This window comes from Lethenteron reissneri, unplaced genomic scaffold (genome assembly GCF_015708825.2).
Source record: "Lethenteron reissneri isolate LAM-NWPU_2019-01 unplaced genomic scaffold, ASM1570882v1 scaffold_1226, whole genome shotgun sequence".
NCBI classification, from domain to species: domain Eukaryota; kingdom Metazoa; phylum Chordata; class Hyperoartia; order Petromyzontiformes; family Petromyzontidae; genus Lethenteron; species Lethenteron reissneri.
The window spans coordinates 25,366-49,476 of NW_026890922.1; the positions used below are offsets into that span (position 1 = coordinate 25,366).

Sequence of the window (24,111 nt, forward strand, 5' to 3'; positions counted from 1 at the left end):
ACGGGGAATGTGTTTATTCAATTTTACTAAATATTTCATACACGTATAAACTAAATCTGCAATACAAATGTCAAAAATGACAATGATGTAATAAGCAGGACATGGACTGCTCGCACCGAGCCCACGTGGGGTAGTGGGTAGCACGGTGGCGAGGAGATGTTAACTTCCTCGCCTGGTGTACAGGAGGCCGTGAGTTCGACCCCGACCCTGACGCGTGCTGCTGTATATTTGGAGTTTAAGGTGTCTCTCCCCGTGGTCATGTGGATTTTTAAATCCTTTATATTAAGTTCGCTTGCTTGCTTAGGACCGTGCAAATCTTTTGGTCGTTTTTTAACCCACTTCCCGTGATCCAATCGAGCTGACATTTTCCACACAGACTCGTTGTGCGTGACAATTAATGTTCGTGAAAACTTTTTTTCCAAAATTTTACACTGTTTAGGACAAAAATATATTTAATTACCAATTGCTTAATGGTGCAATGCAATCATCTGACCCATAGGTGGCAGCCATCTCAAGCCAGAGGACGAGAGGACTCTAACCGCCACGCATATAAAGGATTTATAGTGAAAAACTTTGTTTTTACTGGTTATGCTTATTCTCCAGGTCCTCCAGGTTTTCCCCTCCACATTTAGAATCAACGTCACGCGTTTAGAATTATTTGGCTGCTGTAAATTTCCACACGACAAGCCACTTAGTTGAGCTAGAATTGTGGCCAGGTCCCGTCTAAAAAACGAGCGTTAATTGCTCAGTGGGGGTTACCTGGTGAAACAACCAAAAATTGTAAATATTCTGACGCCGGTGTTTGCCTCCTTGCAAAGTAAGCGATGATGTCACTAGGGGGCGCCGTTGCATTTAATTGACTTGGAGTGACGTTTTACGAATATTGTCATTGAAACCGGGGTTTCGATTAATTGAAGCCGTAAGCCAAGGGGAGGGGGTGGCTTGCAACATAACGGCGAACTTTGCCAGCGAAATGCAACAAAAAAAGTCGCGTGCAATTGGTAAAAGTGCGATTCCCAGTCGCCAGGAGACACTGAAATGTGGTATAAAAACTGCTGCAACGACAAACATCCACGATTTTGTCTCGAGACAAAAAAAATTCAATGCCAAATATTGCCAACGATCCCCATTTACCCAGCAGCGGACTAACGTGATGTCTGGCAAAACAAACATAAAATCTACAACACGTAACTTTGAGTGTCAAATTCCATTCTAAAAATCGAAGTTAGCATACCACCTGGGCAAACATTGACAAAACCATTCTCTCTCGACTCTCCCCTCCCCTCGCTCTCCTCCCAACTCTCCCGACTCCACTTCGTTGAGCAATCATTTGTGATAGCCACGTCGCTTCTGAAAAATAACTATATATAGTTAAGTGGGCGTTACCTGGTTAAAAAATAGTTTTAAATAGTTTTAAAATAGTTTAAATAGTATATTTGTAGTTTGCATGTCTCTTTCCTCGTGGTCACGTGGATCTTTTTTCTCCGAGTCCTCCGTTTTTTCCCCTCCACATTTAGAATCAACATCACACGTTCAGAGTTTTTTCGTTGCTTTCCATGTCCACCTGATGATAAGGCCACTTCGTTGAGCTTTCATTTCTGATAGCCAGGTCGCTTCTGAAAAAGAGCTACAGGTTGAGGCTCAGTTGGCCCTACCTGGTATAATAAACTAGTTTTATAAACCTGCCGCTGGGGGTGCCCTTTAAAATAACAATCCGTGGTTGAGGTGCTCACGGCGTGCAAAGAATCAGAATCTTTGTTCATCCTGGAGGAGGAGGAATCCGATGAGGTCTAAAGCTCTTTTCATCACAGATGGTTCCAGTAAAGAAGTCACAAAGTTGATTTGAAGCTTTCGTGACTGCAGGAATCCATAATCTCTGGTTCTATCGGTAAAGTCACGTAGGTAGAAAAAAACAATAAAAGAACACGACGTTTCGGTCGCAACACAAGCATCCTCACCGTCGTGTTCTGTTATTATTGTTTCTATCCACGTGACTTTACCGAAAGAACCAGAGAGTACGTCACGAAGTCACAACAAACACAACAAACACAATACAGGAGTTCAACGGAGAGGAACGGGAAGCGAGCAAATCGCCAAGACGCCGGCGCCGCGGTGCGAGCAGAGCGGCACCACGGAACGTAACTCGCCGTCACGATTCGCGACTCGGAGCAATCGCACTCTGGCTTTTCAAGCAGCACCTCAAGGCCTCCTCTCGATCTCTGCCCGGATCTGGTGGCTTTCGAGCAGCCCTGAGCTTGGATCCGCTTGTCATGATTGATTTGAAGCTTTCGTGACTGCAGGAATCCATACTCTTTGGTTCTTTCGGTAAAGTCACGTCGGTAGAAAAATAATATATCACGACGTTTCGATCGCCAAAAACCCCAGCAGTTTTTTCTTGCTGTGGTTGTCCCACCTGACGATCTATTATTTTTCTACCTCCGTGACTTTACCGAAAGCACAAAAGAGTATCGTCATTATTGTTATCGTCGCTGTTATCATCGTCACACGAATCCGGCTCCCAGCGGTTTACCTTCACCACCCACAGCGCTGGCGGCTGCGTGGATGTCTAAGTGGAGGGGGGGGGGCATAGTGGAATTTGACTTCTATATTTCGGGGGCTTGGGGGGGGGGGGTTCGCTTTGCCTCTCATACTTGGAGGGGCATTGCCCCCTCCGCCCATGGGGACGTTAAAGACCCTCCTCTGGACATGAGCACGGAGCGCACACCGGACGGAATCCGCACCCAGACGGTGGCGGGATGCTGTGGCGTGGCGATCACCGCGGCGAGATTCACCACAGAGGGAGGGAGAGTCGCTGCAGCAGCCACGGCCACCAGCTACAACCATCCGGCCCAGAGGGGGAGGTGGAGGGGGGGCTGCAACCGAAACAACAAGATCGAGCCATTATTTCTCATTTCGAATTCGGTTTAATTCAAGAACAAAAAAACCCCTCAATCTTTCAGGAACCACAATTGTACGAAGCCAGTCCCTCCCTTCAAGAGCCGCAGGCTTGCCGACCCCTGACTCGCGTCCAGCTCAGTCAGCGAGCCAGCCCAGCCCAGCTCAGTCAGTGAGCCAGCCCAGCCCAGTCAGTGAGCCAGCCCAGCCCAGTCAGCGAGCCAGCCCAGCCCAGCTTCGTCAGCGAGCCAGCCCAGCCCAGCTCAGTCAGTGGCCCAGCCCAGTCAGTGAGCCAGCCCAGCCCAGTCAGCGAACCAGCCCAGCCCAGCTCAGCGAGCCAGCCCAGCCCAGCTCAGTCAGTGAGCCAGCCCAGCCCAGTCAGTGAGCCAGCCCAGCCCAGTCAGCGAGCCAGCCCAGCTCAGTCAGTGAGCCAGCCCAGCACAGTCAGTGAGCCAGCCCAGCTCAGTCAGCGAGCCAGCCCAGTCCAGCTCATACTCTTTGGTTTTTCCGGTAAAGTCACGTAGGTTAAACAAGAAAACAAATAAATTAAATTAGAGCTCTCTTCGAGCTCTCTTCACTTGATACAGTGATTTTGCTGTGACTGTTCCACCTGAAGACGGAGGCTTGTGTTGCCTCCGAAACATCGTGATTTAATTTAGTTGTTTTCTTTTTTAACCTACGTGACCTTACCGAAAAAACCAAGAGTATGGATCCTTGCAGTCACGAAAGCTTAAAATCCAGTCCAGCTCAGTCAGCGAGCCAAGCTCAGTCAGCGAGCCAAGCCCAGTCAGCGAGCCAAGCTCAGTCAGCGAGCCAAGCCCAGTCACGCACAAACACTTCTTTGCTCTCGCGGAATTCAAGCTTGGTGCCTCTCTCACGGTGTTTCAAATCGCCGAGGTCGTGCACCGGAGCAGAATCCCCGTTAGTTTGAAGATCATGAATTAGATTTTAACGTAGAAACAAAAGTAAATTTTTTATAATTATATATATATTGTTTTACAATACACTGTATATGTTTGTTTGTCTCTTAATTGTGATTCTTAGTGTGCTATTGTTAGTTGTAGTGTTCGGGTTAGACGTGTCTTATTGTGTGTGCTCTCTAGTTACGGCGTGGGCTCGGCATTTCCCAATGCCTCCTGCCCAGCTCGCACGGCGACTTCGTGAATGAACGCACGCACGCGACCAACCACGGTGGTGGATCTTTGCATTTCTGAATGTGTGGGGCGTGTGTGTGAATGCACGAGCATGGGGTGTTTGTGTATTGTGTGTGTATGGTGTGTGTATGGGGTGTGTATGTGTGTGGGGTATGTGTGTGGTGTGTGTGGGGTGTGTGTATAGGGTGTATGTGTGTGTGGTGTGGTGTGTGGGGTGTATGGTGTGGTGTGTGGGGTGTATGGTGTGTATGGTGTGTGCGGTGTGTGTGTGTGGTATGTGTGGTGTATATGGTGTGTGTGGTGTGTGTGGAGTGTGTATGGTGTGTGTGGTGTGTGTGTATGGTGTGTGTGGTGTGTGTGTATGGTGCGTGTGGTGTGTGTGTATGGTGCGTATGGTGCGTATGATGGGTGTATGGTGTGTGTATAGTTGTATGTGTATGGTGTGTGTATGGTGTGTGTATAGTTGTGTGTGGTGTGTGTGTATGGGGCGCTGTGCTCACACCAGGAGCGCCACGTGGTCAGTTCGCATGTGACACTCCGGGGACAGCTGTGCGCGCCCTTCCTTCCACGGGACACGGGGCACGTGACACCGGCTCCATTAGCTGGCTGGCCCCTCGGCCCGCAGGTGAGCACAGGTGAGCACAGGTGAGCCACGCGAGGCGGTGTCGCACCCGTGGCGAGTCGTGTTTCTGTTGTGGAAACTCGCCCCTTCTATTCACTGCGCCCGTTGCACCCTCGCACCCTCCGCAAACACTCTCTGTGTGCGTGCGTGTGGAGCTCAGTCCGTGCTCGGGCGAGAGCCAACAAAGAGCCCGGGGTGATGGGAAGAGAGGGGGAGCGCGGGGGGGGGGCGAGGAGGTAACTGGGTAACCGAAGCGTTTAGCCGGAGCAACGCATCGGTTCCCGCACGCGGTGGATACCGTTCACCTGCCCGCGTGCGAGCTCACCTGAGCAGGTGAACGTGGACACGCACGGGCACAGGTGCGTACATGCGAAGGCGAGCGGGGGTGCGGTCGGATTCTTGTAGCTATCTGTGCGGAGGTTTAGTTGTCTCCGGCTGAGTTGTCTTCCCTCCCACGCGGTGCCGGACTCGCATTGCTCGGCCTCGTGGCCAAACGTCCCGGTGCGGCAGAATCCTCGTGACTCAGCGAAGCTCTCCTGGGAGGGGGGCAAATGGCATTGTTGTTATTGTGAATCTCGCAGTGACGAGATGTTAACCACCTCGCCTGGTATGCAGGAGGTCGTGGGTTCGATCCCGACCCTGACGCCTGCTGCTGTATATTTGGAGTTTGCCGCGTCTCTTTGTCTCTCCCCGTGGTCGCGTGGATTCTTCTCCAGGTCCTCCGGTTATCCCCTCCACGTTTAGAATCAACGTCACGCGTTTCGAGGATTTGTCCGCTGCACACTTCCGCAATATGAGCCACTTCGTCGAGCTTTCATTCGTGATAGGAAGGTCGCTTCTGAAAAAAGAACTACGTAGCAGCTCAGTGGGGCTTTCCTGGTCAAATAAAATGAAACAAATGTAGCGTGGGCTTCGTTACCACTTGAACAGAGCGCGCAGGTGGACGTGCGTGCAGGTAACGCTGGGCACGCGTGCGCCTACACACCTGGGGTCTACCTGTGCCGGGGCAGGAGAGGGAGGGGCGGTGGGTGCCGTAGGGGAACACGGGAGACCCCCCTCCCTCCCTACCCCCCTCCCCATCCCCCTCGACCCCCCGCCCACCTCCCCTCAGTCCTATTCAGCCGCGGACCCCAAAATTCCCCGCGCAGAGCCCGCGCAGAGCGCCCGGAACGGAGCCACTGCCGGCTGCTGCTGCTGCCCCGGGGTGCGTGGGCGCTAGGGCAGCGGGGGGGAGGGGGGGGGGTTACATAGACCCCCTGGGGGGGTTACGCGGACCCCCTTGGGGGGGGGGGTTCGTGACAATGTCCCCCAGGGGGGGTGCGCGTCCGTGAGGTGGTGTATAAATGTGCGCAGTGATATCGTGCGTGAGAGTCACCGGTGAATGATCGCGTGTGAATCTGCCAATATTAACTCCCTGGGATCACATTGCAATCCGTGTGGTAACACTAGAGCGGTCTAAACATACCTTTCTAAACTCATTGATCGTAAACAAAGCGGTGTTCTCGAGTAATCAGCGAGCGCGTCCGTTGATTGTTGTTGTATTATTATTCGCTTGCAGTCACTTAGCACGTTGGGATGGATGTATCTCACAAAATGGACAAGTTGGTAAAAAAAAAATATCGACGTTCATTATTCGTACATTTATTTTCCCAGAACCATGTTGGGTGAGGCGAGGCGTGGCGGGGTGAGGGGTGGGTGTACACTCGGTTGAAACAGCATTCAACAACATACTCTTTGGTTCTTTCGATAAAGTCACGTAGGTATAAAATACATTTTACCGAAAGAACCAAAAAGTATGGATCCCTGCAGTCACGAAAACTTCAAATCTATAATGAGCATTCAACAAGGCGGGGAGAGCAGTCACAAGGTTGAGAACTACCGGATTAAGGTTTAGAGCTAGAGGGTTTGGGTTGGAGTTTGGTTCAGGTCGATAGAGTGATGGGTTAGAGAGGGTCATGGATCGAGTCGTGGTGGTGAGTCGTGAATGAAGGATAGTGGTGAGGAGTTGGTGAGTGGTGAGAGGCGCAGAGTGATGAGGGTTCAGTAGTGAGGGGTGAGGGTGAGGAGTTCTATGTCGTAAGAAGCGTTTAGTTTTTAGGAGCGGTGAGTGGCGGTGAGTGAGGAGCGGCGATGTGTGAGGACGAGTGGTAACCTATGAGTGTATGCACCGCATGTTAAACTTCTTTCGCACCGTACGCAGCCAACCGCGCTAATCGGAGGCGCGGGGGAAGGATACCACAGCCACACCGACATCGCGGGGCTCAGGAGGCCATGAAGAAGGCCTGGCAGAAATGGGGCCACAAGAGAGCCCTGGTGCGTGGCCGCCTCGGGGTGCAGCTGCCGGAGGCTTCCAACCTCGTGCGCGTCTTCCTCAGCTCCACCTTCTCGGGTCAGTGAGGGGGGACGCTCGGCTTCATCGGTGGCTCAGGCTCCGTCCGTTCGTCTTGCCGGGAGGGCTGATCTCGCTCTCACACCGAGGGACGTATTTGGTTTAAATGCGGGGTCTACAGACATCGTTATTTCGGTCCAATAGTCAGCCAGTCAACCGGTCCGTCAGTCAGTGAGAAGCTCAGTCAGCCAGTCCGTCAGTTAGGAGCTCAGTCAGCCAGTCAGCCGGTCCGGAAGTAATTGAGGAACTCAGTCAGCCAGTCAAACGGTCCGTCAGTCAATCAAGAGCTCAGTCACCCAGTCAGCCGATCCGTCAGGAGTGCAGTCAGCCAGTCAGTAAAGAGCTCAGTCAGTCAGTCAACTGGTCCGTCAGTCAGAATCTTAGTCAGCCAGTCAACCGGCCCGTCAGTCAATCCGGAGATCAGTCACCCAATCAGCCGATGCGTTAGTCAGTCAGGAGTTTAGTCAGCTAGTCAGCCGGTCCTTCAGTCAGTCCGGAGGACCATTTTACCAGGCAGTGAATCGGCTAGTTAGGAGGAAAATTAATTCGCCAACCAGTTCATCAGTCAGGGGGTCAGTTAAAGCAAGCAGTTTATCAGTAAATTCGAAAACTCTATGGATCGTAGAACCGGTTCCATCGGTTTGACAATTGGTGATTTAAGGAGCCCGTCATTCCAATCAATTAGTAAATAGGCCACTCGATAAGACGATAATGTAAGGCGAGGAACTTAACCTATCTCCAAACGAGTCGCGGGGTGGAGTGGGCAGATCGTAGCTGCAGCCACCCAAACAACCGCAGCATGGCTCAGGGGTCACAGGCACACGGAGGGCTCACGAGCGAGACTTCCATCGAGCAGCGGATGGAGAATGTGCGGGTGATGCCGTCGCTGGCAGCAACCGTGCATTTGTGAGCTCGAGTCCCGGGGTCTCTGTGACCCCCCATGGTTACGGGGTCTCTGTGACCCCCCATGGTTACGGGGTCTCTGTGACTCCCCTGGTGGTGGTGGGGGTCTCTGTGACCCTGGTGGTGGTGGGGGTCTCTGTGACCCTGGTGGTGGTGGGGGTCTCTGTGACCCCCATGGTTACAGGGTCTCTGTGACCCTGGTGGTGGTGGGGGTCTCTGTGACCCTGGTGGTGGTGGGGTCTCTGTGACCCTGGTGGTGGTGGGGGTCTCTGTGACCCTGGTGGTGGTGGGGTCTCTGTGACCCTGGTGGTGGTGGGGGTCTCTGAGACCCTGGTGGTGGTGGTGCGGGTCTCTGTGACCCTGGTGGCGTGGCCACGGTGACCCCCGCAGACATGCAGACGGAGAGAGACACGCTCCTGGACAAGGCCTACCCCGAGCTGCAGGCCTTCTGCCAAGAGCGGGGCCTCACCTTCGAGGTGAGCACACCTCTCTCACCAACCCACTCACCCACTAACCACATCGCGCCGCCGATTAGCACGGTTGGCTACGTACGGTGCGAATGAAGATCAACACAAATATACGCCGTACGTGTTGCCTCAGCAAACCCTTGGGGAAAATTATGTTAGCCAGGAGCACCTATGACAGCAGGCACGGCACACGAGTGACCAGCACCACGCCCTACCGCCTTGTTTTCCTCGTGGCGATGTTTATGCATCGCACCAGGTACTCATCTGAGGCTGACCAGGTTCAGGTCATCGTCACTGGTGTTGGCCTTGAGCAGGAATCGAACTCGGGGTGCCGGGTTCGTAGCGCGGCGCGCTGACCGCTACACCGCCGCTTCCCACTAACCAACCAAGACACCAACTCACCCGCCAACTCACTTGTTTACTCCCCTGCTCACTCACCCGCTCACTCGCCCACTGATTAACCTGTCCACTCACCCGCCTACCAATCAATCCTCTCACCAGCATGCCACCCACGCATCCGCCTACCCACTCACCCTCTTACTCACCCGCTCACCCACCCACCCACCCACCTACCCACTCACCCTCTTACTTCCCCATTCACCCGCTCACCCACCCACGCATCCCACCTACCCACTCACCCTCTTACTCACCCGCTCACCCTCTTACTCACCCATTGACCCGCTCACCCACCCACGCATCCCACCTACCCACTCACCCTCTTACTCACCCATTGACCCGCTCACCCACCCACGCATCCCACCTACCCACTCACCCTCTTACTCACCCACTTACTCACCCTCTTACTCACCCACTCACCCACCCACCTACCCACTCACCCTCTTACTCACCCATTCACCCGCTTACCCACCCACGCATCCCACCTACCCACTCACCCTCTTACTCACCCATTCACCCACCCACCTATCCACTCACCCTCTTACTCACCCATTCACCCACCTACCCACTCAGCCTCTTACTCACCCACTCACCAACCCACCTACCCACTCACCCTCTTACTCACCCATTCACCCGCTTACCCACCCACGCATCCCACCTACCAACTCACCCTCTTACTCACCCACTCACCCACCCACCTACGCACTCACCCTCTTACTCACCCATTCACCCACCTACCCGTCTGCTCACCCCTGCACCCGTGGTGGTGGTGGTGGTGGCGCAGGTGGTAGACATGCGCTGGGGAGTACGTGACACGGTGGCGGTGGACCACATGACCACGGAGCTTTGTCTGCGGGAGATCGAGAGCTGCCAGAAGACGTCTGTGGGCCCCACCTTCGTGGTGAGTGAGTCGGGGGGAACAGATTCACGCGTTTGGCTTTCGCGGCCGATATTAGCCGTAAGCAGAAGATTGGAGAAACTCGGAATCGAGCGGACGAAGCCGAGGTCTTCGCGGGCGTTACCGAAGCAGGAGGATTTCTCCACAACTCCGGTTGTCCGCTCTGATGGTGCTTCGTTGTAATTATTGGCGAAACGTTGTAAATGTTGTGCGTTTTACTCTCCCATACACCGGTGTGCTGTACTAGTAACGAATTGGCGCGTTCTGTTTACGTGACAACCCTTACTAATTAATTAGCGGTGTCGGGTGGTGGCGGGTATAACGACACATTTATATTTATGCGATCTAACCCAAAAACAACTATATTACGGGGGAACAGAGTTGGAAGCGGTGACGATTCAACAACAACGACGACTTACAGCTCTTGGTCAATACATGCCAGTATGAAGGCCTCCCCACGCTGTTTAGATCACGAGGGTTGTCTGACCATACTTCACCACGCCGGTCAGTGCCGGTCGATGAAGGAGGGAACTCGGGACCGGTTCAGAATCAGAATAATTTCAGATTACTTTCCGAATTTGTATTCATACTGGAGTGAGTAATCCGATGAGCTATTAAGCTCCGTGTTTTCGCAGACGTCCACTGGTTGCTCATGTGAGCCGTGGCCGGGAATTGAACTCGTGTGGCTGGGTTCACAGCGCCTTGTGCCAATCACTGCGTTGCTGCCCCCCCCCCTATCCTCCCGATCTCCTCTCTCCCCCTCTCCCTCTCTCCTGGTAAGACAAATAGTATTTTTTTGTATGTTTTTTTTAATTTGCTTACATTTCCTATACGCTGCATTCCTATCGTGTTTTCGTATTGTTGTTGTGACGTTCTGACCCCGTGCCGCGACTGGACATCTGTGAAAAAGAGCTTGATAGCTTATCGGATTCCTCCAGGATCAATACATATCCTGATTCTCTCCTCTCCCCCTCCCCTCCCGCTCTCTCTCCTCTGTTTATCTCACTGCCCACTCCCCCCACCTATCCCACCTCTCCCTGCTCTCTTGTACCTCTCCCCTCCATCTCTCCTCTCCCTTCCCCCTCTCCTCCCGCCCTCCCTTTCTCCCCCCCCCCGCTCTCTCTCCACTCTCCCCCCCCCCCGACCTCTCCCACCACTCCCCGCTCTCTTCTCCCACTCCCCGTCTCTCCCCCCCATCCCCCCCGTCTCCTCCCGGCTCGCTCGCAGGCCCTGCTGGGGAACCGCTACGGCTACCGACCGCTCCCGCGCACCATCCCCGAGGCGGAGATGGAGGCGCTGCGCGGCTGCGCGACCCGCGAGGAGACGGAGCAGCTGGACGCGTGGTTCTGGCGGGACGCCAACGCGGAGCCGCCGCTCTTCCTGCTCCAGCCAATCACCGCCCTGCTGCCGCACTTCGACGACCAGGCCAGCCGACGCTCTCGCTAGCTCGCTCGCTCTCTCTCTCTCTGATCTGCACGTTTAAAACAAACAGACAAACATTATAGTGAGAAAAATAATAGATCACGACGTTTCGATCGCAACACAAGCAATCGTCATCAGGTGGGACAATAAAAGCAAGAAAAAACTGCTGAAAAACTGATGCCTACTTCAGCAGTTTTTTCTTGCTGTGGTTGTCCCACCTGATGACGATTGCTTGTGTTGCGATCGAAACGTCGTGATCTATTATTTTTCTACCTACGTGACTTTACCGAAAAAAACAAATAGTATTGATTCATACAGTCACGAAATCTTCAAATCAAGATTATAGTTAGACATTTAATCGTTTATCGTAGGAGTCGTTTTTTAGGAGGGTCTTGCTGCTGTTGCTGCCGCTACATTGCGTTTTTATTTGACAATGTTTTCAGCTAATTCACAACGACTACTGTGGACAGCGACTCCTCTACTTACGAAAGAGTTAGGATCCATAGGTCTGTTCGTAAGTCGATTTGTTCGTTGGTCGTTAACTTTACTCCTGTCGACTCCCAACATGTTGTACGGCGTGTCCACCAAACAAGTCGTGGATTCTCCTGTAGATGCCACCGGTTCACAACGCTTCATCACGTCCACTTCAGTTTCCATCGTAAGAGTGCGTCACTTCTTCCGACCACCCTCAACACTTTCCCCACTCTGACGCGTCTGAGACAGTGCAGAGGTTGACGATGTTCGTGAAAAGCAGAGAAAACGTCGTCGTTAGCCGGCAACACAGCAAGAGACAATCGCGGCTGCACAGGCAGAAATTCAGGGAATGCTGGGTAATGTTACCCAGCAAGCACCGCCATCTATTGCGCGGTGGTTGAACTCGCGACTCGCGGTCCGAACAGGCAACTCGACATACGGACCAGGTTCTTTCGTGTCTCTGAAAGTTCGTAAGTCGAATGTTCGTAAGTAGAGGAGTCCCTGTACCAGGTGGGAGGAAAGCGGAGCAACCGCACAAAACCCGCGCCTTGGGCGAGTTGGCAACGCTCCATCCCCGTTCAGATGGAAACAGATGACTATTCGCCCCCTTGACGTAACCGCCTTCTCCTGGCGAGCCAGGGTATGGCAACCTCCTCGTCGTCCACGGGAAGCGAGTTTCACTACACCATCGGTGTGTGGTGATCCACCGACCCTCGCTGATGCTCCCAGCACAGAAGTAGACGATAACAGGCAGCAGCAGCAGCTGCAGCAGCAGCAGCAGCTGTGGTAGCCACCGCTGCACTCCCCTTTGTTCCCCTACTCCACTCAGCCCCCTCTCTCCACTCGCTCCATGAGGACCCCCCCCCCCCCACACCATCCCCTATAGAGGGGAGTGGACATACCGTGTCAACCCATGCGGTTTACCCGTATTATTGTACAGGAGATGTGAGTTTTCAGGTCCGTACAGCGTACAGCCGTTTTAATACGGGCAAAAACATTGTCTATTTGTTTGTGTTTCTCCCTTGTGATGGGACTCTGTGGGATGGATGTTGCGATTTATAAGGCTACGGGGTGACCAACAATGTCTGAATTGGTCTGTAATAAGGTAGGGCAATGATAAGGGGTTGGCAGGTGTGGGTAGATGAAGGCTATTGACGGCAGGAGAGAACGTGTGCGTCACTGCGTGGATCAGAGAGAGGGCCGCGCCCTCACGACGACTCGTGGAGACGAGTTTTTGGCTCTTGAGCCCAGGAGTCTGAGACGGATGCTGGGAACTTCGTGGCAAGTTTCGGAGAAGCAATGGCAGAAGGCCGCTAGCGAACACGGCAGGCGTGTGTTGTTGCTGTGGTTAGGAGCGGTTAGCGCTGGGTGTGACGAGCGCAGGGTGGTGGAGGGGATAGAGGGGGGGGAATTGCTTGTGGCAGACATCGGAAGCGGTCTCCACGAGCCCGGGCCACCCAGGGGAAGCGAAGACCTCAGAGTTCACGGCGAGAGACGGTCAGGGGCAGACCTTGGAGGTCCCAGGGCGTCGACTGGGCAGCAGCTTCGGGATTTGGCGGAGGGGAGCGAGCGTTGGCGACGTATAGTGATGGTGGCGGTGGTGGCGGTGCTGGTAGTGGCGGTGGTGGTGGTGGCGGTGGTGGTGGTGGTGGTGGCGGTGGTGGTGGTGGTGGCGGTGGTGGCGGTGGCGGTGGTGGCGGTGGCGGTGGTGGCGGTGGCGGTGGTGGCGGTGGTGGCGGTGGCGGTGGTGGTGGCGGTGCTGGTGGTGGCGGTGGTGGTGGTCGCGGTGGTGGTGGTCGCGGTGGTGGTGGCGGTGCTGGTGGTGGCGGTGGTGGCGGTGCTGGTGGCGGTGGTGCTGGTGGTGGCGGTGCTGGTGGCGGTGCTGGTGGTGGTGATGGTGGCGGTGCTGGTGGTGGCGGTGCTGATGGTGGCGGTGGTGGCGGTGGTGGTGGTAGCGATTAGCGCGCCCGCGAACCAGTGACCCGAGTTCGATTCCCGCTCGCTGCCAAGGCCAGTGACGATTATTGAAACCGGTCGTGAACTTTCCTTAGGTCAACTCAGCCTCAAATGAATACCTGATCCGGTGTGTAACAAAACATAGCCACCAGGGAGACAAAGGCGGTCGAGCGTGGTGCTGGCCACCCACCCCCTCGTGTGCCATGTTGGCCTTCATAGGTGCTCGCTAACGGCACTTTCCCCAACAGTCTGTTAAGGCTTCACGGGGGATCTTTGTCTTAGGTGGCGGCGGCGTCAGTGGCGTCAGTGGCGTCAGCGGCTTTGGCAGTGACGACGCCTTCATCCCTGCGCCCCGACAGGACCCCTCGCGGGCCGAGTTACAGGCGCGGGACGCGGCGCTCTGGAGAGACGCGGAGTCCCGCCTCTCGGACATCCTGAGACGCAGCGCGGGTGCCGCCATGCGCAAGGGTCTCCTCTCCGCAGAGAGATACCACGCGTACCTCTGCTCAGGTGAGGTCTCACCTGAGTGCGTCTCAGCCGTGCCTCTTACCGGTGTGTGCTTCCCGTGTCTCTCTCGCCTGCCTCACCCGTGTGTGTGTGACCTATCTCACACAGCTAATCCTCACCTGTGCCTCTTACGGTGTGTGCTTCCCGTGTCTCTGCCACATGTCTCACCCGTGTGTGTGACCTATCTAATACAGGTGAGTCTCACCTGTGTTTCTGCTGTGTCCTCACCACGTCGTATACTTTATTTAACCCGATGGATCAAGCCCGATGAGACACGTGAACAACACTCCCTCTGTTGCACGGGTCTCACTTGCGTGTTTGTGTCACCTGTGTGCGCTTTGCATGTCTCTCTCATCTGTCTCACCTGCGACCCTTATCCGTGTCTCTCGCACAAACGTGACTTGTCTACCTCCCGCGTCTCATCTGTATTTCTGTCACCTGCGTCACTCACCAATGTCTCACCTCTGAGCCCTTGCCAATCTCTCTCATTCCTCACCCGTATCTCCCCTGCGTCACTCACCTGCGCACACCCCCCCCCCCCCCCGCACGCGCCGCAGTCACCGAGGCGGAGATAGAGATGGGCGTGCTGAGCCCCCCCCCGCCGGCACGGGGCGGGGGGGGCGCCCCCAACCCCCCCACCCGCCCCCACCGTGCGGCCGAGTGTTGCTCCGTGTTCGTGCGCGAGGGCCCGCGGGTGGCCGCGTGCGTGCCCGCGACGGCGATGCGCGCCCGCGTCTTTCGTGGACGCCGAGCGCGGGCCCCGACAGGGCCTTCCGCGTCGACGCCGAGGCGCAGGCGCTGCTGCGCTCGCTCAAGCGCCGACTGCGAGCCGGCACGGCAGTGGCGGCGGCGTCCGGGGCCCCCGGCGGGATCCGAGAACGCCCCCCGCGCCCGCCTCGTGGTGTACCAGGTGGAGTGGAGCGAGGGCATGGTGGACTCGGCCGTGGAGTCGCACCGCCGCTACCTGGACAGCGTCTGCCGCACGTTCACCGCGGTGAGTTATGGCCACGGCGCCTCGTGCCACGCAGGGACGGCTGCCGCCGGGGGAGGGTTGCTCCTTTCAAAGGCGTCGACGCGAGATCCGGGCGTGCGGAAGCGCAGCTCCCTCCGTGGGGCAGAACGACGGCGATACCACGACGGCGCTACGTGTCGCGGGCGGCCGATATTGTTATTGTTCTTCTTCTTCTCGTGTTGGATGCCTCGCAAAGTCTCGAGGCTCTTGTTGTTTTTAAGGACGGTTCCTGCCAAGTTTTCGTAGTCTGGGGGGGTTGTTGAAATTCTATTTAAACCCAGATCAGTTAAACGCAAAGTTGTTTTAAAAACTCGGCCAAATTTTGGACGATGATGCCGTGCCACCCGATAATGCATAACCCTGCCAAGCCACGCCCGTGCCCCCACCAATTGCCATGACATTGTTGCCTGGACAGGAGCTCCCTTCTTCACTCTGCTGTCTGGAAACGGAACTCTGCCTCCCCTGATGAACACATTGCCGGCGACATCACCGATTCCGGTCTTCAGGCCTTTAAATGGCGAGCTCACACATTGGGACATTTCCCTAACTTCACCGCACGCCTTGTAGGGACTGAGTCTCGAGCTGCAGTGAGCCAATGATTATGCTGATCAGATGTGCTCATGTCTGATACGGCGATTGTTCACAATTGCACCAAAGTAAGTAAAATAAACACAACGACCTCCTCGTCTCCGAGCGACGGCCCCGGGATTGATCGCCCGCCGTGAGCGGAGCAGACGTCGAGTGCATTGTGGGTTGTTCGGGGTGGCAGGATGGCAACACTCGTCAGAGGCGCAGCGATCTCTTTCTTCGGGGGTGGGGGGGGGGGGTATGGCAAGATCCGACTGTGGGTCCCCACTCCTTTCTCGCGACTCACTTTTACTGAAATAGCTACGGATGTTTTTTAACCCCGGGTAACAATAATAATGTGTATGGCTATAACTATGTATATGCTATTATAGTTGCACCGTGTATTGGATGTAGAGGAATACAGTCGTGCAGTGACAGTTATTAATAATAAATAAAATATATTTTAAGGTAACAAATACTTACAAGTTTTCGTGCGTCTTGCTTTCATACCGCCCCCATCGGTCTCGCGCTTCCTCAAAGGTGATGTGGACTGTGCCACTTCATGCTGCTGCTCCATTGATGCGATAGCCAGATCCGTTAAGTGGGCTTGGTCCATGGTAGACCACAGGTTATTTTTTATTAATAATAAAAATTTGAATAATTCTTCTTTATATTTAAAAACTGCTTTATTTGTTGATTCGGGGGCCCCATTGTGGCCGACTGAGCCCCCTTATGCGTCGCATATCGTTGCCCCCCCCAGCCCCCCCCCCATAGTTGCACCCCTGACACTCGTGCCGCACAGCAATAAGCACCTGGGCTTGATTCCCATCTCGGGCGTCGTACTGCGTGGGATTCCTCCCAACTCCTTCCTTAGCTAAAAATAAACAAAGATCCCCCATATAGCCTTAGCAGATTGTTCGACAAGTGCTGTTAGCGAACACCTGTGGAGGCCGGCACAGCACACGAGGGGATGGGTGGCCAGCACCACGCTCGGCCGCCTTTGGTGATGTTTATACATCACAGATGGTACTCATTTGAGGTTGAGTAGACCTAGGGGAGGCCAATTACCGGTTCAGATAATCGTCACCGGTATTGGCCGTGAACAGGAATCGAACTCGGATCACCACCGCTCCCATAAACAAAGATCCCCTATATAGCCCTAACAGACTGTTGGGGCAAGTGCTGTGAGCGAGCACACAGACACCACACACGCAGTGTCACCGGTATTGACCAAACAATTTTAGTGCTGAACAATTACCTGAAAATCACTCAATGGGGATCTGCACGCACACCGCAACAGCAGCAGCAGCAACGGCAACATCAGCCCCCTTTTGCGGAAAATTGTCAGGAACCCTCCTGAAAAGGCGTCTTAAGACTCAGCTCACGTGGCACAACAAATAAAACGCGCACCGGCGGTTTGCAACGGGCGGCGAACCCGCTACCTGGCAACGGAGGGGGCGACGCCGCTGGGAGGACCGTGGGGGCACCTGCGGTAGGGTGCCCCCCCTCCCCCCCCGCTATAGCCGCACCCCTCGCAATCACCAGACCCCCCCCCCCCCCACCTCATTCCAGGAGCTGAAGCGGCAGATCACGCGGTGCGTGGAGGCGGCGCGGCGGGCGCAGGCGCCGGACGACCGCCTGCTGCAGGAGCTGGGGACACCACGCGGCGCAGTGCGAGCGCAAGTCCCGGGGCCTGTGCGGGCCGCGGCGGCGCTGATGGCCACGCTGTGGTCACGTTTGCACGATCGGCGGCGCGCAGCCGGAGGTATCCGAGGGCGTCCGCCGAGACCCCCCCCCCCTCCCCCCACTGCGAAGTCGCGGCGTCGCCGAATCTGCCGGGTATACCGCACGAGGGGTGGTTACATCCTGATTTGAAGCTTTCGTGACTGCAGGAATCCATACACGACGTTTCGATCGCAACACAATCAATCGTCATCAGGTGGGACACCCACAGCAAGAAAACAGTGCTGAAGTAGGCGAGAGATCTGATTTATAGAGGCCTCGCGCAGTAGGGGGGGGAGAGAAGTGTGGGAGGGGGGGGGGGTTAGCCTCCTCGCCGCAGTGGCTGGCAGACATTGGCTACCGTCGCCTGCTATGCATGGGGGCCGTGGGTTCGATCCCGACTCCTGGCGGCACCCGGTGTGTATTTGGAGTCTGCGTGTCTCTCCTTCACGTGGTCGCGCGGATTGTTGTCCGGGTCCTCCGGGTTTTCCCTCCACATTTAGGAACAGCATGCAGTTTAGAGTATTAGGCTGCTGTACATTTGCACGTGATAAGCCACTTCGCCCTTACCTGGTTTTCGTTTGCTCAGAATCAGAAGACAACAGAAAATTCAGTGACTCTTTTAAAACAAACCCCCACCCCCCCCCTTCAGAATCTTGATTTAGACCGGAGGAATCCGATGAACTTCGAAGCTCTTGATGATCACAGATGACCGGTGCACCTCCAGCAGCGGCATCACGTGACCGCCTAGCACCTGCAACCCACGGACGGTCGTGCTGATCCCCCCACCCCCCGCCCCCCCGTTAGGGACATTCCCCCGGTGGTGTGTTCGGACCGTCGGGCACCGGCAAGACGTCGGTGCTGGCCGAGTTGGTGCGCCAGGCGCCCGAGCAGCTGGGCGAGGAGGTGGTGGTGGCGGCGCGCCTGCTGGGGACGTCGCCGCTCAGCTCGGACATCCACGCGGTGCTGCGGGGCCTCTGCCTGCAGCTGTGCCTCGCCTACGAGCGCGAGCGGCCGCCTGCACACGTGCTCAACGTCTACGCGGACACCGTGCGGTGAGCGCCCGCCAGCGCCGGCCGCACTCGTCGCCTGCGTCTGGGGGCTCCCTCGGGGTTCTGTCGGGCGAGTGTGTGCGGGTCTCCGTGCGGGTCTCTGTGTGAGTCTGCGGGTCTCTGTGTGAGTCTACGGGGTCTCTGTGTGAGTCTATTGGTTTCTGTGTGAGTCTACGGGGTCTCTACGTGAGACTACGGGTCTCTGTGTGAGTCTACGGGGTCTCTGTGTGAGTCTACGGGTCTCTGTGTGAGTCTACGGGGTCTCTACGTGAGACTACGGGTCTCTGTGTGAGTCTACGGGGTCTCTGTGCGAGTCTACGGGGTCTATGTGCGAGTCTACGGGGTCTCTGTGCGAATCTACAGGTCTCTGTGTGAGTCTACGGGGTCTCTGTGCGAGTCTACGGGTCTCTGTGCAAATCTACGGGGTCTCTGTGCGAATCTACAGGTCTCTGTGCGAGTCTACGGGGTCTGTGCGAATCTACGGGTCTCTGTGTGAGTCTACGGGTCTCTGTGTGAGTCTATGGGTCTCTGTGTAGTCTACGGGGTCGCTGTGTGAGTCTACGGGTCTCTGTGCAAATCTACGGGTCTCTGTGCGAGTCTGCGGGGTCTCTGTGCGAGTCTACGGGGTCTCTGTGCGAATCTACGGGTCTCTGTGTGAGTCTACGGGTCTCTGTGTGAGTCTATGGGTCTCTGTGTGAGTCTACGGGGTCTCTGTGCGAGTATACGGGTCTCTGTGTGAGTCTACGGGGTCTCTGTGCGAGTCTACGGGTCTCTGTGTGAGTCTATGTGTCTCTGTGTGTGTCTCTGTGTGAGTCTACGGGTCTCTGTGTGAGTCTACGGGGTCTCTGTGCGAGTCTGCGCGAGGACGGTACGCTTCCCCGCTGCGCGGAGAAGCGTAAAACCACGCCGCCGTCTCCCCGCCGCAGGTTCTTCCACCGGCTTCTGACGAGCTTGGGCGAGCAGCCGCAGGCGCCGCCGCTGCTGCTGGTGCTGGACTCGCTGGACCAGCTGTCGGGCGCGGACGGTGCCCACCGCCTGCACTGGCTGCCCAAGCGCTACGCGGCGAGCGTGCTCGTGGTCGTCTCCACGCTGCCCAGCGAGCACGGCATCCTGGACGCGCTGCGCGCCGCCGTGCACGACGCGGCCGCGTACCTCGAGGTGACGGCGGGGGAGGGGGCGAGGAGGGAGAGGGAGTGGAGGAGAGGGTAGGGGAAGCAGGCGACAGAGGGAGGGGAGGGTGTGGAGGTGAGAGTGGGAGGAGAGGAGGGTGAGAGGAGAGGAGGGAGCGCGAGTGGAGGAGAGGGATGGGAAGAAGAGGGACTGGAGGAGATGGCGGGAGGAGAGGGAGTAGAGGAGAGTTTGGGGCGGTGTGCATGGACGGAATGACCGACGATGCGAGGGGCGACAGTGGTGGAAAGAGGGTGAGGAGTGGATGAGAGGTCGTGGTGAGTGAGGAGAGAAAGGGGGGAGTGGAGGAAGAGAGCGGGCGGCCCAGCGTGTGCAGTTCCAATCCGGCGGGCCCACCCTGGTTAATATTATTTTTACAGCGGGTGCGTTCACCGTAACATCACGTGCACACCATCGGCTTCTCGAGTGGCGGTCGGAGACTCCAATGACGTAATTCGACCCCCCCCCCTCCCCTACACCCCCCCTCCTCCGCAGGTCGAGCCTCTGATGCCGGAGAACGGCGGCGAGATGATGGATGGGCTCCTGCGGGCGGCGGGCCGCACGCTGGCGGGCGAGCAGCGCGCCCTGCTGCTCTCGGCGTTCGCCCGCTGCGGGCAGCCGCTCTTCGTGCGCCTGGCGTTCGACGAGGCGCGCCGCTGGCGCTCGTTCGCGCCGCTCGGCCTCGAGCTGCGCGGCCGCGTGGCGAGCGACACGAGGGAGGCGGTGCACGCGCTGTACGCGCGCCTCGAGGCGCAGCACGGCGCGCGCTCGTGGCCCACGCGCTGGGCTTCGTGGTGGCCTCCAGGTGCTGCCACGCTCCTCGCACTTTCTCTCTTTCTCTGTGTGCGTGCCTCGGTGGAAGGACGACTAACAGGTGCTATCGGCTTGTTAGGGTCGGCGTTGTCAGCAGGGAGCTGTGCAGGAGATTGTTGTGCTGAGCAGGAGATTGTTGTGCTGTACATCTAAAAACAACCTCGTCCTCGATCAAGCATCATCATCACATCATGATCCATCATCATCATCAACCATCATCATCATCATCATCATCATCATCATCCATCAATCACCCATTATCATTATCAACCATCATTATCATCCATCAATCATTATCATCATCATCCATCATCATCCATCATCATTATCAACCATCATCATCAACCATTATCATCATCAATCATTATCATCAACCATCATCATCATCAACCATCATCAAACCATCATTAGCATCAACCATCAATCACCCATCAGCAGTATCAACCATCATCAGCAACCATTATCATCATCAATCATTATCATCAACCATCATCATCATCAACCATCATCATCACCCATCATCATCATCAACCATCATATCATCAACCATCAATCCCATCATCAATACCATCATCATCATCCATCAATCATTATCATCATCATCATCAACCATCATCATCATCCATCAATCATCATCATCATCCATCATCATTATCAACCATCATCATCAACCATTATCATCATCATCATATCATCAACCATCATCATCAACCATCATCATCATTACCCATCATCATCACCATCATTATCATCAACCATCAATCACCCATCATCATTATCAACCATCATCATCATCATCATCCATCAATCATTATCATCATCATCATCAACCATCATCATCATCCATCAATCATTATCATCATCATCATCATTATCAACCATCATCATCAACCATTATCATCATCATCATTATCAATCATCATCATCAACCATCATCATCACCGCGGCTGTCATCATCACTTTCCCATTAATGTGGCTGTCACCGTCGTTACCATCCCGATTGTACTTTTACCATCGTCATAATCATCATCACCATCGTCGTAATCACTTTTGTTGTCACCACCGTCGTCAACTTCACTAGACAAAGTCCTCGCCGCCGCCACCTCTGTGTGACATGCGCTCGTACGTATGTACGTCCGTACGCACGCGCATATGTACGTACGTGCGTACGCGCACACACGTGCACGCGTACCTCGAACTTAGCCGTCCGCGCTAATGGTAGGTGCGTGGTGGGCGGCCCTCGCCAGGAGCGGCCTCTCGGAGCTGGAGCTCAAGGACTGCCTCTCGCTGGACGACGCGGTGCTGGCCGACGTCTACCAGTACTGGTCTCCGCCCAACCGCGACATGGTGCGCCTGCCGCCTCTGCTGTGGACGCGCCTGCGCCACGACCTCGCCGACTACCTGGTGGACCGGCAGGCGGACGGGCACACCGTCATCGCGCTCTACCACAGGTGCGCCCGCCTCACCGCCTCGACGCCTCGCCTGGCACGGTGCTGGCGTGGGCACTTTCGTGACGGCCGCTCTGCCGTGGGCAACCCCAGACGAGGTAGATGTTTCACCCTTTCCCGTGCCATCATCAGTTTTTCTTCCCCAAACCGACGTAGGTGTACGTCATCAAACTAAACCGGGAGAAAAACTAAAATGAAATAACTTTATACAGTAGCGAGCTCCCACAAGGCCCGCAGGAGGACGTGCAGCAACCAGTTGGCGCCAGCTATCGCAGAGTGTGGCAGTCCAGGTTCGCTACGGTTCTCCGCGGTGATTTACCGACATCTTTAAAAACAGCGGCGCTGCTGCTACGTCTCTCTAAATAAATTAACGTTCCAAGATTCGGCGGTGAACGAGGACACCCACACCCTGCAAGTTGCAGACGTCTCGGGAACAGAAACGGGTTAACCCTTTCCCTACCTCGCTGATATGCAGGAGGTCGTGGGTTCAATCCCGACCCTGATGCCTGCTGTTGTATATTTGGAGTTTGTGTCTCTCCCTCTCGCCACGTGGTCGGGTGGATTTTTCCCAGTTTTTCCCTTCACATTCCGAATCAACGTCACGGTTAGAGTATTTAGCTGCTACACATTTCCAACTGACGATGATCGGCTACTTTGTTGCGCTATTCTTTGTGGTCAGGTCGCTTCTGAAAAAGAGCTACATAGCTCAATTGAGGCCTTACCTGGTAAAATAAAAAGGGTCAAATAGTTTTAGTTTCACCCCGCAGTTGTTCCCGATGCTTTGACCGGCAGTTCACGAATGAAATGTAAATAAGGCGTGAAATGAGTTACATTTGTAACTTGTAATCGGTGCATAAATTACACACCTCAAAGCAATTGGTAATTTCCCACCACGTGGCACGAGACCCGGTCGTTGGTTCTGGTTTGTCTTCTGCCGACCTCCCACCGACACCTTTTGATCTTTCGTGGCGATGAAGCCAGAGGGAAGGAGTTGCGGACTTGTGGGTGAGGGGGAGAGAGGGGAGGTTGTCTCGGGATGCGGACTCACCAGCCAGACTCACCTGGCAGGTGAGTGTGACAGCAAAGTGACAGGTGGCCCTGATAGGTGAGAGTGGCAGGTGAAAGTGACAAGTGACAGTGACAGGTGAGAGTGACACGTGACAGGTGACAGGTGAGAGTGACAGGTGATAGGTGAGAGTGGCAGGTGACAGTGACACGTGACACGTGGCAGGTGAGGGTGAGAGTGCCATGTGCGAGTGGCAGGTTTCCCTGTCCGTCGCAGGCAGTTTGTGGAGGCGGTGCTGGAGCGCTACCTGCAGGGCGAGGAGCGCCGCCTGCTGCACCAGACGCTCGCCGACTACTTTAGCGGCAGCTGGGCCGGGGGCCGGCGCAAGACGATCCACCTGAGCCAGCCGGGGAGGTGCTGCACGCGGACCGCAAGGTGCTGCCCGCGGGGTCGCGTGTGTACATGGGGAGCGGTGGCGCAGCGGTTAGCGCGCCGCGGCTGAGGACCTCTTACCACGGCATCTCTCTTCCACTTCAGCAAAAAAAAAAATTCTTGCTGTGGTTTTCCCACCTGATGATGATTACTTGTGTTGCAATCGAAACGTCGTGATTTATTTTTATTGTATATCTACGTGACTTTACCGAAAGAACCAAAGACTATGGAGCCGGGTTACATTTTGCGGCCCACGGCCATCGTCGGTGGCGCACACGAGCCTCTCTTCGCCTCTCCGAGGTCGCACACGTGCGTATGTGTGTGCGCGTTTCTGTATGTGCGTGCGTGTGTATGTGTGTGTGGGAGCGGTGGTGTAGCGGTTAGCGCGCTGCGCAGTGAGCCTGGCAACCCGGGTTCGATTCCCGCTCACGGCCAACACCAGTGACGATTATCCGAGCCGGTCTTGGGCCTCCCCTAGGTCGACTCAGTCTCAAATGAGTACGCAGTGTAGGGTGTGGACGTCGCCACTGGAGAGACAAAGGCGGCCGGGTGTAGTGCTGGCTGGCCACCAACCCCCTCGTGTGCCATGCCAGCCTTCATAGGCGTTCGCTGACAGCAACTTGCCCAAACAGTCTGTTAAGGCTACACGGGGGATCTTGGTCTTTGTTTTGTCTTTGTGTTAGTGCGGTATGTAAGTGTGTGTACATGTATCTGCACGCGTGTGTATGTTTTCTTTGTAATAGAGGAGCTGAGCACACTAGGCATGAATGCCCAAAACGCCCAGTGGTCAGCAACAAACGGCACGACCA

At 55.6% G+C, this 24,111-nt stretch overlaps 2 protein-coding genes across 2 annotated transcripts; both read left to right on the forward strand.

Annotated features, from left to right (window-relative positions):
- The first annotated feature begins 4,667 nt into the window (after window positions 1-4,667).
- Window positions 4,668-20,474, forward strand: LOC133361770 (NACHT domain- and WD repeat-containing protein 1-like). Its single transcript, XM_061580767.1, has 12 exons — window positions 4,668-4,684; window positions 6,872-7,060; window positions 8,354-8,439; window positions 9,611-9,727; window positions 10,952-11,149; window positions 13,936-14,086; window positions 14,641-15,077; window positions 17,235-17,357; window positions 18,192-18,439; window positions 19,363-19,594; window positions 20,099-20,353; window positions 20,466-20,474. The coding sequence occupies exons 2-12, from the start codon at window positions 6,943-6,945 to the stop codon at window positions 20,472-20,474; spliced, it is 1,974 nt and encodes a 657-aa protein (XP_061436751.1). The 5' UTR covers window positions 4,668-4,684; window positions 6,872-6,942.
- Window positions 20,475-21,728: 1,254 nt separating this feature from the next.
- LOC133361769 (NACHT domain- and WD repeat-containing protein 1-like) lies at window positions 21,729-23,753 on the forward strand. Its single transcript, XM_061580766.1, has 2 exons — window positions 21,729-21,867; window positions 23,147-23,753. Exons 1-2 carry the CDS (start codon window positions 21,761-21,763, stop codon window positions 23,370-23,372), a joined length of 333 nt encoding a protein of 110 aa, XP_061436750.1. The 5' UTR covers window positions 21,729-21,760; the 3' UTR covers window positions 23,373-23,753.
- The last annotated feature ends 358 nt before the right edge of the window (window positions 23,754-24,111 follow it).

What these genes read in the sequence shown, in the direction of transcription:
- LOC133361770 (XM_061580767.1), top strand. Translation starts at nt 6,943, where the DNA reads ATGAAGAAGGCCTGGCAGAAATGGGGCCACAAGAGAGCCCTGGTGCGT. An exon ending in CCTCAGCTCCACCTTCTCGG is followed by an intron (nt 7,061 to 8,353) that starts GTCAGTGAGGGG and finishes TGACCCCCGCAG; the next exon opens with ACATGCAGACGGAGAGAGAC. An exon ending in TGCCGCACTTCGACGACCAG is followed by an intron (nt 11,150 to 13,935) that starts GCCAGCCGACGC and finishes GCGCCCCGACAG; the next exon opens with GACCCCTCGCGGGCCGAGTT.
- LOC133361769 (XM_061580766.1), top strand. Translation starts at nt 21,761, where the DNA reads ATGGTGCGCCTGCCGCCTCTGCTGTGGACGCGCCTGCGCCACGACCTC. An exon ending in GTCATCGCGCTCTACCACAG is followed by an intron (nt 21,868 to 23,146) that starts GTGCGCCCGCCT and finishes TGTCCGTCGCAG; the next exon opens with GCAGTTTGTGGAGGCGGTGC.